The sequence below is a fragment of the Phycodurus eques genome, chromosome 15 (assembly GCF_024500275.1).
Source record: "Phycodurus eques isolate BA_2022a chromosome 15, UOR_Pequ_1.1, whole genome shotgun sequence".
NCBI lineage: Eukaryota > Metazoa > Chordata > Actinopteri > Syngnathiformes > Syngnathidae > Phycodurus > Phycodurus eques.
In genome coordinates this window covers 11,169,443-11,181,089 of record NC_084539.1, presented here as the reverse complement: position 1 = coordinate 11,181,089, position 11,647 = coordinate 11,169,443, and the positions used below count along the sequence as shown (strand labels likewise).

At 43.3% G+C, this 11,647-nt stretch overlaps 1 protein-coding gene across 5 annotated transcripts in view; it reads right to left on the bottom strand.

Annotated features, from left to right (window-relative positions):
- Nucleotides 1–2,127: 2,127 nt before the first annotated feature.
- Nucleotides 2,128–11,647, bottom strand: part of rai14 (retinoic acid induced 14) — a 46,943-nt gene continuing 37,423 nt past the window's right edge. For 3 of the 5 annotated variants that reach the window (XM_061698698.1, XM_061698695.1, XM_061698696.1), the window contains 7 exons: nucleotides 9,856–10,539; nucleotides 8,380–8,846; nucleotides 6,769–6,937; nucleotides 6,461–6,628; nucleotides 6,225–6,383; nucleotides 6,080–6,145; nucleotides 2,128–3,427 (listed from right to left, as the gene is read on the bottom strand). In XM_061698698.1, coding sequence (XP_061554682.1) covers nucleotides 3,341–3,427; nucleotides 6,080–6,145; nucleotides 6,225–6,383; nucleotides 6,461–6,628; nucleotides 6,769–6,937; nucleotides 8,380–8,846; nucleotides 9,856–10,539 — 1,800 coding nt within the window. In that variant the 3' untranslated portion in view covers nucleotides 2,128–3,340. Of the gene's footprint in view, nucleotides 3,428–6,079; nucleotides 6,146–6,224; nucleotides 6,384–6,460; nucleotides 6,629–6,768; nucleotides 6,938–8,379; nucleotides 8,847–9,855; nucleotides 10,540–11,647 lie in introns of those variants that run through there. The other 2 variants (XM_061698697.1, XM_061698699.1) reach the window with 2 other exon arrangements.

Genomic DNA, 11,647 nt, shown 5'->3' with positions numbered 1-11,647 from the left:
TCAGGCCCCAGGAGTCCAGCCAAGAGATGTGAATGAATACCCACCTCCCACCCTATTACTGTCGTTACCAGGTCCCCAACTGGCAACCATTGTCCCTGAATCGTGATCACGTGTGGTGGGGTGTCGTGCATTGGGGAGACTACCAAATCAACCAACTCCCCAAAGGATATGTGAATGTATGTGGTGCATTAAAAATCAGCGGGGGCAAGGCGGGGCGGGCCAGGGAACAGGCCGGAATGCCGGAACACCTGGCCGAGTGTCCTCCCCACCCCGACACTGCCCTTCCTTTACCTATGGCTGTATGATGCATTAAAACTGGAGGACTGGCCGAACTTAGAAGGGGAGCGATTGGCCCACCGTCCACATCATCATGCCTTGCGAATGAGATGCGAATGTGCCCAAGGTGTGAAGTATGAACAGTGTGAGTAATACAAATGTGTAGACTGCATGAAGTAAGAGGCTATACTCCTGCGGGCCCGGCCTGACCTGCTGGAAGACCACAGAGAAAAGGGGGACAGCACCTCCCCTGCCTAAAGCGGGATGCGCAGACACCTCACCATAGGCCCCCCGCAAGTCAGCCGGTGACCCCACACAGCCTGAGCAAGAGAGGGGGTGGCGACCACGGGGAGAGGCAAGAGGAGGACACAGGCCCCGGGAGCAGCAGCCCACCCGGAGACTAGGACGAGGCCCCCGGAATGGGGCCATCGGACACCTCCCTGGCACCCAGAGACGGAGAGCTGATCCAGGTTATAACGTTTGGCACAGATATTTTCTAGTGTTATATACTCTATGACAAGATTTTGCCATTGGTCAATGTTAGTAGCTTGTTTATCTTTCCAGTTTAACAATATTGTTTTTTTACAATTGCCAAATTACAAGTATCTGTTGAGCATGTTTATTTGGGAGAGCTATACTGTTCACGGTTATTCTAGCTAGGAAACGTTTCAGGTGGTCAGTGATAGCACCACTGTCCTCTTTTTGAACGGGAATGAGAGAAGCTACCTGTTGTGTCATGTGATAATACTAAAGACTGTGTGCTACTGAATAGCAGACTGACTGGAAGCCCGTTAACATTGTTATTCCTTTTTAGGACATGGAGAGAGGATCAAAGAGATAAATAAGTTCACATATTAGTATTTAAAGTATATAAAGCGGCCGGGACATTTGGCTTGGCGTGCGCGCAACCGGTGCGCTCGTGCACGTCTTTGCTGACATAAGGCTAGCCTATAAGTCGTATTGTATTTGTTGAATAGTAATTTGTAATTATGTTTTGTTAAAAGTGGGCTGTGTGTATTGGAAATTATATAGGAATTATCTTATTCCAAAAAAAAAAAAAAAAAGAAAAAAGTCGGGAGTTGTCCCGAAATTCCCAATTGCCACCCCACCCCTGGTCATCTTCCAGAAATAAAGATTACAGTATGTTTATGATTGCAATCCATTCCTCTTTTGCTCAACATATAAATAACGTTCATCACATTTGACGGTTTAGTCACAGAATTTCCGAAAAAAAGTGATATGCTTTTCCTTTAGAAAGGTGGAAAGGAAATTGTCTTAAAATGTACAAAACTGAACTTTACCTTGCCTGGCCGGGAGCTCAGGTGCCCTGTGTTATGTAATAACACAAGTACATTGACGGCCAACGGGACTTTAACTGAGCTCAACATCTGTTAACATCACAACCATTATTTTGCGACATTGCCTTCACATTGTGTAGCAGTACGGCATACGGCTATTATATTAGACCCTAAACCTCTGATCCTAGAATCGCCCCTGGCAAATATATCAAAATATCGCTGGTGTTGGGCAGAAAATCCTTGCAGCTCCAGAACCATCCCTTTTCAGGAACCCCCCCCCAAAAAAACACGTTTGTGAAGCCATTAACATTGCATCGTCAAAGAGATCAATCATTTCCCCCCCCCCCCCCCCCCCCCAACACTTTAGATTGAGTTGATTTACAATTTGTAAAAATAACAGTCCCACATGGCGACAGTATAGATTTGTGTAAAAATATGTAATTGACCAAATTTGGACATAGGTTTCTGCCTGACAGTGACGATGTATATTATATTTGTCGTTTGTTATAATGCAGTTAATCACAATGTGAATTGTTAAAGATGAACACAAGTATAATATTTTAGTATTAAGTTTATTAAAGAGGGCACAAAAATCAACTGTACATCCCCACAAAATTGCTGGGAAAGAAACAACAAACTTGCATTTTTCCTTCTTGCCCTTGCAAAATATTTCAGAGGCCCTGATGGACGATGGTTTTACGACACTTAACAAAGCAAAACATGCAACAACAACAAAAAGACTAATCTTCTCACACCCCAACATATGTCTGTCAGGAGTGTCGTTAACATTCTTCCTGAGCAACACATGAGAAATGATAATGCAATCGGGCAGATTTGTATATTCTTTTTGTATACTAACGGTCAAAACACCCCAGAAAAAGCCACCTGCTAAGTTCTATGGCTCTTGGCAAAGTACTAAGGCAAAAGAGGGTGGAGGAGTGAACTTTTTAGGAGATATACTACATAAAAGTGCTGCAGACACTAAACATGATGAGATGGAGCTGGGACATCAAATTACTCTAATATGGCATTTAACAGCTCATTTAGACTGTGATGCAGACGAGTCAGAGTCACATTAAATTGTCTTATCAATAAGTGCAGGCACAATATCTACTAAATGAGCCCATCTTTTTATGACACTGAATATTCAACCCTTTACAATGTAAAAAGGACGCGAATAAAAACTCGAGTTAACATGTCAGTAGACCAAATAGTGCATTGTTACATTGGAGGACAAAAAGCATAACATTCAAACACAAGCCTCCTCTTATCGTACAGTAACTTGGACAAAAATACATTTTTAGTATCGTAAAAAACATACAAACATCGTCATGCAAATGTGGCCACAATCTCATGCATTGCTATCAGGGCAAAAATAATAATTTAGATTGTACCAAGGAAAGTGTTATACAATTGGACAGCAAGTAAAAATATCATAGTTGTATTGTAAAAATAGATGCTAGAAATGGCAGCACCAATAAGGCTTTTATTTTTACACACAATGAAACAGAGCAGGATTGCAGTCGTTGCTTTCGTGCATCAAAGTGATATTTAAAATGTACTTTGTGTACGCACAGATAGGAAGTTGGGTTGTTGATTGATGTTTGGTCTCTTGGTTTCCCATGATTTTCTAGTTGAGACATTGCAAGCAGACCATGTAAGTCTAGAGGCACGCTGTGATGCAGCCTCGCAGGACATTGGCAGCAGCACTTGACTTCAGTGTGTTTGTTTTGGGTTTGTTGGCTTTGGAGCGTGCTCAGTGCATCTCAGCAGGCCTCCTTGGTTTGACTTGGCACCTTGCACATCATCAAGATTTGCTTCAAGGCTTTTTGCACATCCTCGTCCATCTGGCCCTAAAGCACATAACGAAGCACAAACCATCAACTAAAGCAGGGTACACGCAAACTGACAATCGGGCCAAATTTGAGCATTTTTCCCTACTTTGCAGTGTGTTAAGAGTGATTTTTTTTTCTCAGATCTGCTCAGAAAACACTTAATATTAAACCTGTTCGATATTTACGATCGCAAATCCTAATGTAAATGGTCAATACTGAGTTGGGCCGAGTCATAGGCTTTGTGATTGTGACGGAACGACAGCCAATTCGGAAGCGACCTGAAGTTTCCGCTGTTGCTGGACACAAATACAAGAAGTACTCGTTGAGCGGTTTGTACGTCTCCCAAGTCGTGCACCGCATTAAATGTGACAAAGGAAAAGAGTTTGCAACCACAATCTCGTCACCTGTCTTGTTAACAGTTAGCGTAGCTCCGGGGTGTCAAACGTATGGGCCATGAGCTACAACCATCCCGTCAGAGGGTCCAATCTGGCCCATGGAAATAGAGAGCACATTGTCAAAAAAGGAGCTGGTTTGTGTGTAGGATTAGCGAGTTGATGAGCTAAACAGCTCGCTCGACTGTGGCGATGTCGTTTAAAACGTCAGCACTTCGCTCCAAGTTGTTGTGTCTGTTAGTCCCCAGTTAACACGCACGGGAAAGTTAACTGTTTATTATGTTTGCTAGCCCTCGAGGTAATGCGCTAGCGAGCTAAGGAGCTAAACAGCTCGCTCCACTGCGGCAGAGTCGTTTAAAACGTCAGCGCCTTTCTCTAAGTTGTTGTGTGTGTTAGTCCCAAATTGACACAAACACGGGAAGGTTAACTGTTTATTAAGCATAACCTCAGTGGCACACGTTATTCAGCCAGTGGTTGACTACAGCGAACGAACGTCAACTTATATTCGATTGACAGGTGAAGGGCTCGTTTTCAGCGGCCCAACCACACAGTCTTGCAGCTCTTTATCTTTATTTCTGACCCAGGGGGATCCATATCACAGAGTAAAGACAAAAAAAAAGTGGAAAAACAAGAAATTAAATTACAATAATAATAATAACAAAAATACTGATTTAAAAGTATAAAAGATAATAATAATAAGGGCGGGCCTTATTTTTCATGATTTCATAGGCATAAAAAAACAACGATATAATCATTTATCGTGATAGTTTTGGGGAAAATATGTCGTTTAACATTTTTTTTTAATTGCGATGGGGCTAGATGTGGCGCTTCTCGGTCATATTTGGAAACAATAGTGGAATGGCACATGACCTGAGAGAGCCAATCAAAAGCGTTGGCTTGAGAAGGAGGAAGTGATATGGAAAAAAAATCTCAGCTTTAGCAGCTATCTTTAAAATGTAACTAAAATTGTAATTATGGAAATTTCCAAAAGCAACTGTAATTAAATTACACATTTTCACCCAGTCATGGAATGGATTACAATTACATACACTTTGTAATTCATTAATTAGTTACTTTCTAACACTGGTTATTAGTTATTATGTACACATTAACACTGTACTGTTCGGTTACTACCGTATTTTAACTAATTGATACTTTATTTACTAAGATACTTGACGCCACGTGTATGGATTTTTGCAATTTTTCAAAATGCACCTATGTTACGTAGTGGTTGTGCCTGTGTGTTCACCGGGGACGGCTTGTGGGCACTTGTTTTCACACTATTTGCATTGTTGTGTAAAGTTTAGCTGATAACTTGGCATGTTATGGGCAGTTAGTTGGGGAGCTAACAGCGTGTTGTTTTTATTATGTGTGGCTCTTTTGTTGTGTAGAAATGCACGCCATTGCAGAACCACATTTTTTCTTTGGAAAAATATTGGTGCGTGTGCGTTTCAACCTAAATGCATCACTCCGCCTTTAATCAGAAACTTGTAGTGTTTCTGGTCCACTTTCCACTACTAGCCAATGTACAGGAATGGGTGAGGGCTATCATAGCCATTAGCCAACCCTATTTCTTTCACATTAACTGCAATTTTTCAACGAAAGTAACTGTTGTTGCTAATTTTGTCGATTGGAGATATCACTACTGACCACTAAAATGACCACTTACCACTTAAATGACATTCTGAAATTGGGTGCCACTCAGGATTTCACACCTGATATTGATGCACTTGTGAAGGCTAAAAGATGCCAAGTTCTAGGAGCAAAGTAAGCCTACTTCATATAAAATGCTCTGCCACCTTTGCACTGGGAAGAATATAGTATTGTTAAAATGAATGCCTACTGTAGAAATATCTGAAGACACAGAATATTGCAACATGTCAATCACAAGCTTCAGTTCAAAAGAGATGTTTTTGTGGAAGCCTTTTATGTTAATTTCATGCACTGCCAAAACGTGTATTCTTATGTATACATTTACAAGGTAGGCGGAACACTGTAGTCTCTTTCCGAATAGTAACCATTTTAGGTGGTGTGATGAGTCAGTTCAGATTGTCAAGAGTTCCAGATGGATGTGGAAATGTATGTTAATTTAAAATGATGTCTAGGTCTTTACTATACTTAGAATAAAAATAAGGGGAACAGTGAACATAGAACAATGTGGATATGTTTCGGGATGTTTTCACATGCTGTTAACGTTTTGACTGCAAAAACGTTGTACATCACCACTGTTGAGTGATTCATCGTCGAACATAAGAAGACAAATGAGAGGAGGCAGTACCTGAACAGCATAGAGAAGGTGCATCCTGTAGACTGACACGATCTCATTGTGCTGCTTCTTGGACTCCTGTAATGTAAACAGGGTAAGAGTGAGGGAGTACGAATTGTGTAATTTCATATGAAATTAAATGTAGAATAAATCTTACGGCTAGCTGGTACTGCAGTTGTTTGACTTGTTGCTGCAATGCTTCCAGCTGCTGGTTCTGCTGCTGTCTCTTGGAGGGTGACCCCGAGCTGTACGAGAGCTGTGATAGGCTATTTAAGGCCTCCTTTAGCTTGGCTACTTCCCGGGACAGGTCGTCTATCTGGGTGGGATGAATGAGATGCTTGACTTTGTTCATGGAGAAAGCAACGACAAGCCTTGTCTGACAGAGTGACCGACCCGCTTGTTCTTTTCCCTCTCAGAGGCCACGTGGTTCTCCACCAGCTGCTTGAGCTGACACACAGCGTCCTGGGACTCGGCCAACCTGGAGTTCAGGCTCTGGTTCTCTTTCTCCCTTGACGTCAGAACCTCCTGTATGGCCTCCCGCTCTGCTCGATTGTCCCGCGCCTTTGGATTGGAATAAAATGGCAATTATAAAAATCAAGCACAAAACGTTGTCCACCCCTGGGCTATTCCCTCCACGGAAGCTTCATTTTACACAATTCTATGCTTCCAACTTTGTGGCAACAGTTTGAAGCCCCCCTCACCTTTTGCCAGGCATCAGCCGCCTCCAGAGCCATCTCGTCTTGCTTCCTTAGGGCCTCCTGGAAGAGCTGCGTTAGGTGGTTCACCTTGCCCTCCAGCTGCTCTCGCATTTTATTGTGCTCCTCGCCGGAGATTGAATCCTCCGAGGTGGTGTCTTTCTCCACCGTCAGCCTTGAGGTGAACAACCACATGCTTACACATAGAATGAAATGCCGTGGAATTGAGAGTTTAAGCAACATTTTCTGGAAAAGTATGTCTCACTCAAGTCAAATTTGGATTTGAAACCATCACGTGTGATGTGAGAATCAAAATCTTCTTTTCCTTTCGGCGTGTCCCGTCAGGGGTCGCCACAGCGTGTCATCCTTTTCCATGTATAAGCCTATCTCCTGCATCCTCCTCTCGAACACCAACTGCCCTCATGTCTTCCCTCACGACATCCATCAACCTTCTCTTTGGTCTTCCTCTAGCTCTCTTGCCTGGCAGCTCCATCCTCATCCTTCTACCAATATACTCACTCTCTCTCCTCTGGACGTGTCCAAACCATCGAAGTAACTTTGTCTCCAAAACATCCAACGTTGGCTGTCCCTCTGCTGAGCTCATTTCTAATTTTATCCAACCTGGTCACTCATACAGCGAACCTCAACATCTTCCGATATGAGACTCAAAATGATTAAAGTATTTTGCTTTTCTTTGATCTTTTTTTTCTCCTCCCACTTTTTATGTGATTTCGCCACAGAAGGGTACCAGTGACCAGTAACTATAAACAAGGAAATTGAAGTTTGCAACATTGGCAAGGGTTTGGCTGCTTTTATTCTCTATCCTTTGCGAATAATGACTAATATTACAGCTTACTGAGTCAGCTGTGAAACACTTCCTTGTATTCCCGTATATACTCCCCAAATGGCCAAGGCACGCACATCAGAAAGAGCAGCGCAACTGAATGTTGAATTGAAGCAAAAAATGTAGTGAAAACTAATTATTTACATTATATTTAATTCATTTCTGTATATTTTTATAAAGCACTTCATTATAGAGAGCTATTTTCCTTATTAAAAAACACATTACAAATATTTTGTTGTGAGGCTGGAACAAATGAATGGCATTGTCATTCATTCCAATGGGGAAAGATAAATGTTTGAGACAAGACTGTTTTGAGTTAGGAATGTGGTCACAAAACTAATTCAACTCATATCTCAAGGCACCACTGTATGTTGAAGTGATACATCTCAATTGAGATACTAACATCTTTGTTTGTCAGGGAGTTGCAAAGTTTAGCCTGGTTTGTTAGTGGACGTTATGGAGACTCTTTGACTCCGGAAGTGGATCCATGTACACACAAACGTCCGGTGTATTTTTTTCCCAACATCAAATCAGTTGTAATCTATTATTTTTTGGAGTAATGTAAGATGAGTTTGATATGATTAAAGTGTTTTGGGATCATAGTTTGTGGTATAGGTACAGTTTTAACTGTTAATGAAGGCAATTATAGACATTTTGAGGGGTTCTTCAATCACTTGAGGTTTTTCGCTATTTGCAAATGTAACTTAAATTGTCGCCTGTAGAACATTTTATGACTTTGGAGGTTCCATTGTAAAGAGTTCTGCTTCACTCACCTGTTCTGGAGAGAATCCAGTTGCAAGGTCTTCTGGCAGAGCTGCTCTTTCAATTCTTCCGATTGGCTTTCTAGCTCTTTGATGGCATTTCCTAAAGACGAAATCACTTGAGTGTGGTCAGCGAGGGCAACAGAGCTCTGCGCCTGAACCTCCGCTTCCTGCCTCAGCTGCGAGATCTCCTCCAGCGCTGCAGAGTACTTTTTTTCCATGTCGGTGAGCAGCGTTTGCATCTCCTCCAGCCGGTTCTGCATCTCCTGGTGCAGTTCCTCCAAGGGCGGAGACGGCGCCCGGCTGCTCTCGGCCAGCTGCTTCTGCACGGCGCCGAGCTGAGCCCGGGTTTCGCTGTAGGAGTGCGACAACTCCAGCAGGCGACGCTGGAGTCCGCATATGACCTCGTTGAGGTCAGACTTCATTTCCTCAAAATCTTTGGCCGCAGCCTCCACAGGAACTGTGCCCCTCAGAGCCTCCTAATGAACCGCAATGATATGTTGGATTAATATACAGTGAGGTTGGGGATGAATAAAAATACTCTTTGTAGACATATTTTTTTTTTTTACTATTGTATGTGTTTTTTCATTGCTATTTTTTGATGTCACGTTGGCATGTAGGTGGCACGGTGAGCGACTGGATAGCACATCTGCCTCACAGTTCTGATGACCGGGGTTCAAATCCCGGCCCCGCCTGTGTGGAGTTTGCATGTTCTCCCCGTGCCTGGGTGGGTTTTCGCAGGGTACTCCGGTTTCCTCCCACACCCCAAAAACCTGCATGGTAGGTTGACTGAAGACACTAAATTGCCCATACATGTTTGCACGTTTTGCATGTTTGCAAATGTGTGTTTGCAAATTTGCACTACTACACACAAATTTGCACTACTACACTGTGTTTGCAAATTTGCACTACTCACACTTACGGTCCTGGTAATGTAGTCAGTAAGAAGCATTATGGGTACCCAGAATTCATTGCGGTGATGTTTTAAACTACAGTACTGTAGTTGTAGAAAATCTAGTTAAATTGTTCTGCTTACATGCATTTGTTCCTGTCAATATTGTTATGAGTGTTTGCATTAGCTATTCGTCGGGATAAGGTTGGTATTTGTGAATTGATTTCATAAAACTCTGTCTGTGGCTTGTGTTGTAAGGTTTCTTTACCTGCTAAAAACATTAGCCTAGTTAACCTTTTGTCGTTGCTGCCACGTTTGATTCAATTGGCCTATAAAGCTGACTGTGCAGGTGAAATTACACTACTGACCTTTAAAAAAAAAAAAAAAAAATCAGCGATGCAGTGAGTCCGCAATAAATGAACCGTGATATAGTGAGGGATTCCTGTATTACTCCTTTCCTGATGGTGAAAGGGAGGTGTCCATTTAAGGTGCACCCTCCCTCAGCTGGGGTAGGCTCCAGCTCACCCGCGACCCTCTTGAGGATAAGTGGTATCAAAAATGGATGGATGGATGACTAAATGGTGCAAGATGTGTACCTGGAGCATCCTAATCTCCTCCTGTGCCTCCTTGTACAGCTCCTCCATTTTTGCCATCCTCCCCTGTTTCTCTATAGCGCTGCGTCCCTCCTCCTCAGCCCTCCTCAGCGCCTCCTCCAGCTGTCTCAATCTCTGAGCCGCGTTCTCATGCTCGCAGTCCGTCTGGACGAGCTGCGCCTTCAACTGCTTAACTTCCTGCTCGAGCTCAGACGCTTGCCGCTGATTGGCCAGCTCGCCTCCCATCTGCGCTCTCAACTCTTCCACCTCCTCCACAGCTTGGTGGTATCTCTCCTGGGTGTCTGTCAGCTTTGCCTGCAGCTCCGCCAGACTCTCGATCAACTCTTCCTCTTTTCCTTTGCCCCTCACGCTTTCCTCCTCTCCCTGGCCCATTTCTGTGCTCCTCTCAGGTTTCATCAGAGCGTGAAGCGAGCGGTTCTCTTTTCTGGTTTCCAGCAACTTCATCTGGACGTTCTCGAGCGCCTGTCTTAACAGTCGGGTCTCCTCTTGGCTCCCCCTTATCCCTTCATCCTCGATTCCGTCCTCCCGCGGTGCGTGGGCGGTGGAAGGTACAGCTGCTGCTAGCTCTAAGTCATCCTGTGTGGAATGGAAGGAGGAGTTAGAGGTCATGCTGTCGGGACGGCTGGTTTCTTTCAGGTCCTCGTTTGCTTGGAGTGATGGATGTTTCTGCAAACAAGAATCAGAGGCTGAACATAAACAATCCTGAACAAAAAAGTGCATGTTTGCCTCTTTTCCCAGTGCATGGTACCTACTTGGCTCTGCATAACTGTAATTGCTATTTGTTTATTTTTGTAATTGCAAAACCTGGTACTATTTCTAGCACCTGGTCTTCCAGGGTTCCAGATTAGTACTCTGTTAATCACCAGTTAGACATTGAGCAGATTCATTATCTTAGCATCATTTGAGGATGCATTGCTATAAATAACAAAAATAACCCAACATGCTATAACATTGCTGCAAACGAAAGTAATCTTAAGCAATTTTTAAAATGTGAGCGAGCCCACCTACGACGAGGCCATGTGTGTACTTAATGTTCTTCTTGTCTATTCTATATAGTAAACTGTTAAAAAGTTTGGCTTACAAATTATTTGATTTTGAATGTGTGTACATGAACATATACACTGTGGGAGGTGTGGCGCAGAGGATAAGAGTACCGGAGGGTCGCCGATTCATATCCCGCATGAGCGCATGTCGTTGCTGTCTGCCTAGGCGAGACACCTAACCCACATTGCCCATGAATGAAGGTGGTTGGATATTTCATGGTAGTCAGAGGGGCCGTAGGTGCAGAATGGCAGCCACCCTTCTGTCAGACTGCCCGAGGGGAGCTGTGGCTACATACATAGCTTACCACCACTCGGTGTGACTGTGGAGTGAATGAATAATGCATGCTCTTGTAAAGCATCTTTGAGTGCCTAGAAAAGTGCTCTATAAGTGGAATGCACTATTATTATTACGCGCATGCAGCGAAGACTCACAACTTCCACTAACAACACAGGCTAAACTTAGCTCCTCCCAGACATACGTTGGTCTCTCAATCAAGATGTATCACACAATTATTACTTTCCAATTAGCCAGGGTTTTGGCGCAATGTGGAGGCATCTTGGAATAGCAATCGGTGAGTTTTTCGGCAAGTAGCACGGTATGGGTTCACAGATTGCCAGAAAATACAAAGAAGAAAGAGTAGTCATTGAAGAAGTATTGGAAGACAACAGAATCACTGTTATCTTAGCGTAACTACATTTCAGTTGCAAACATTTACGATTGTCGGCCCCTA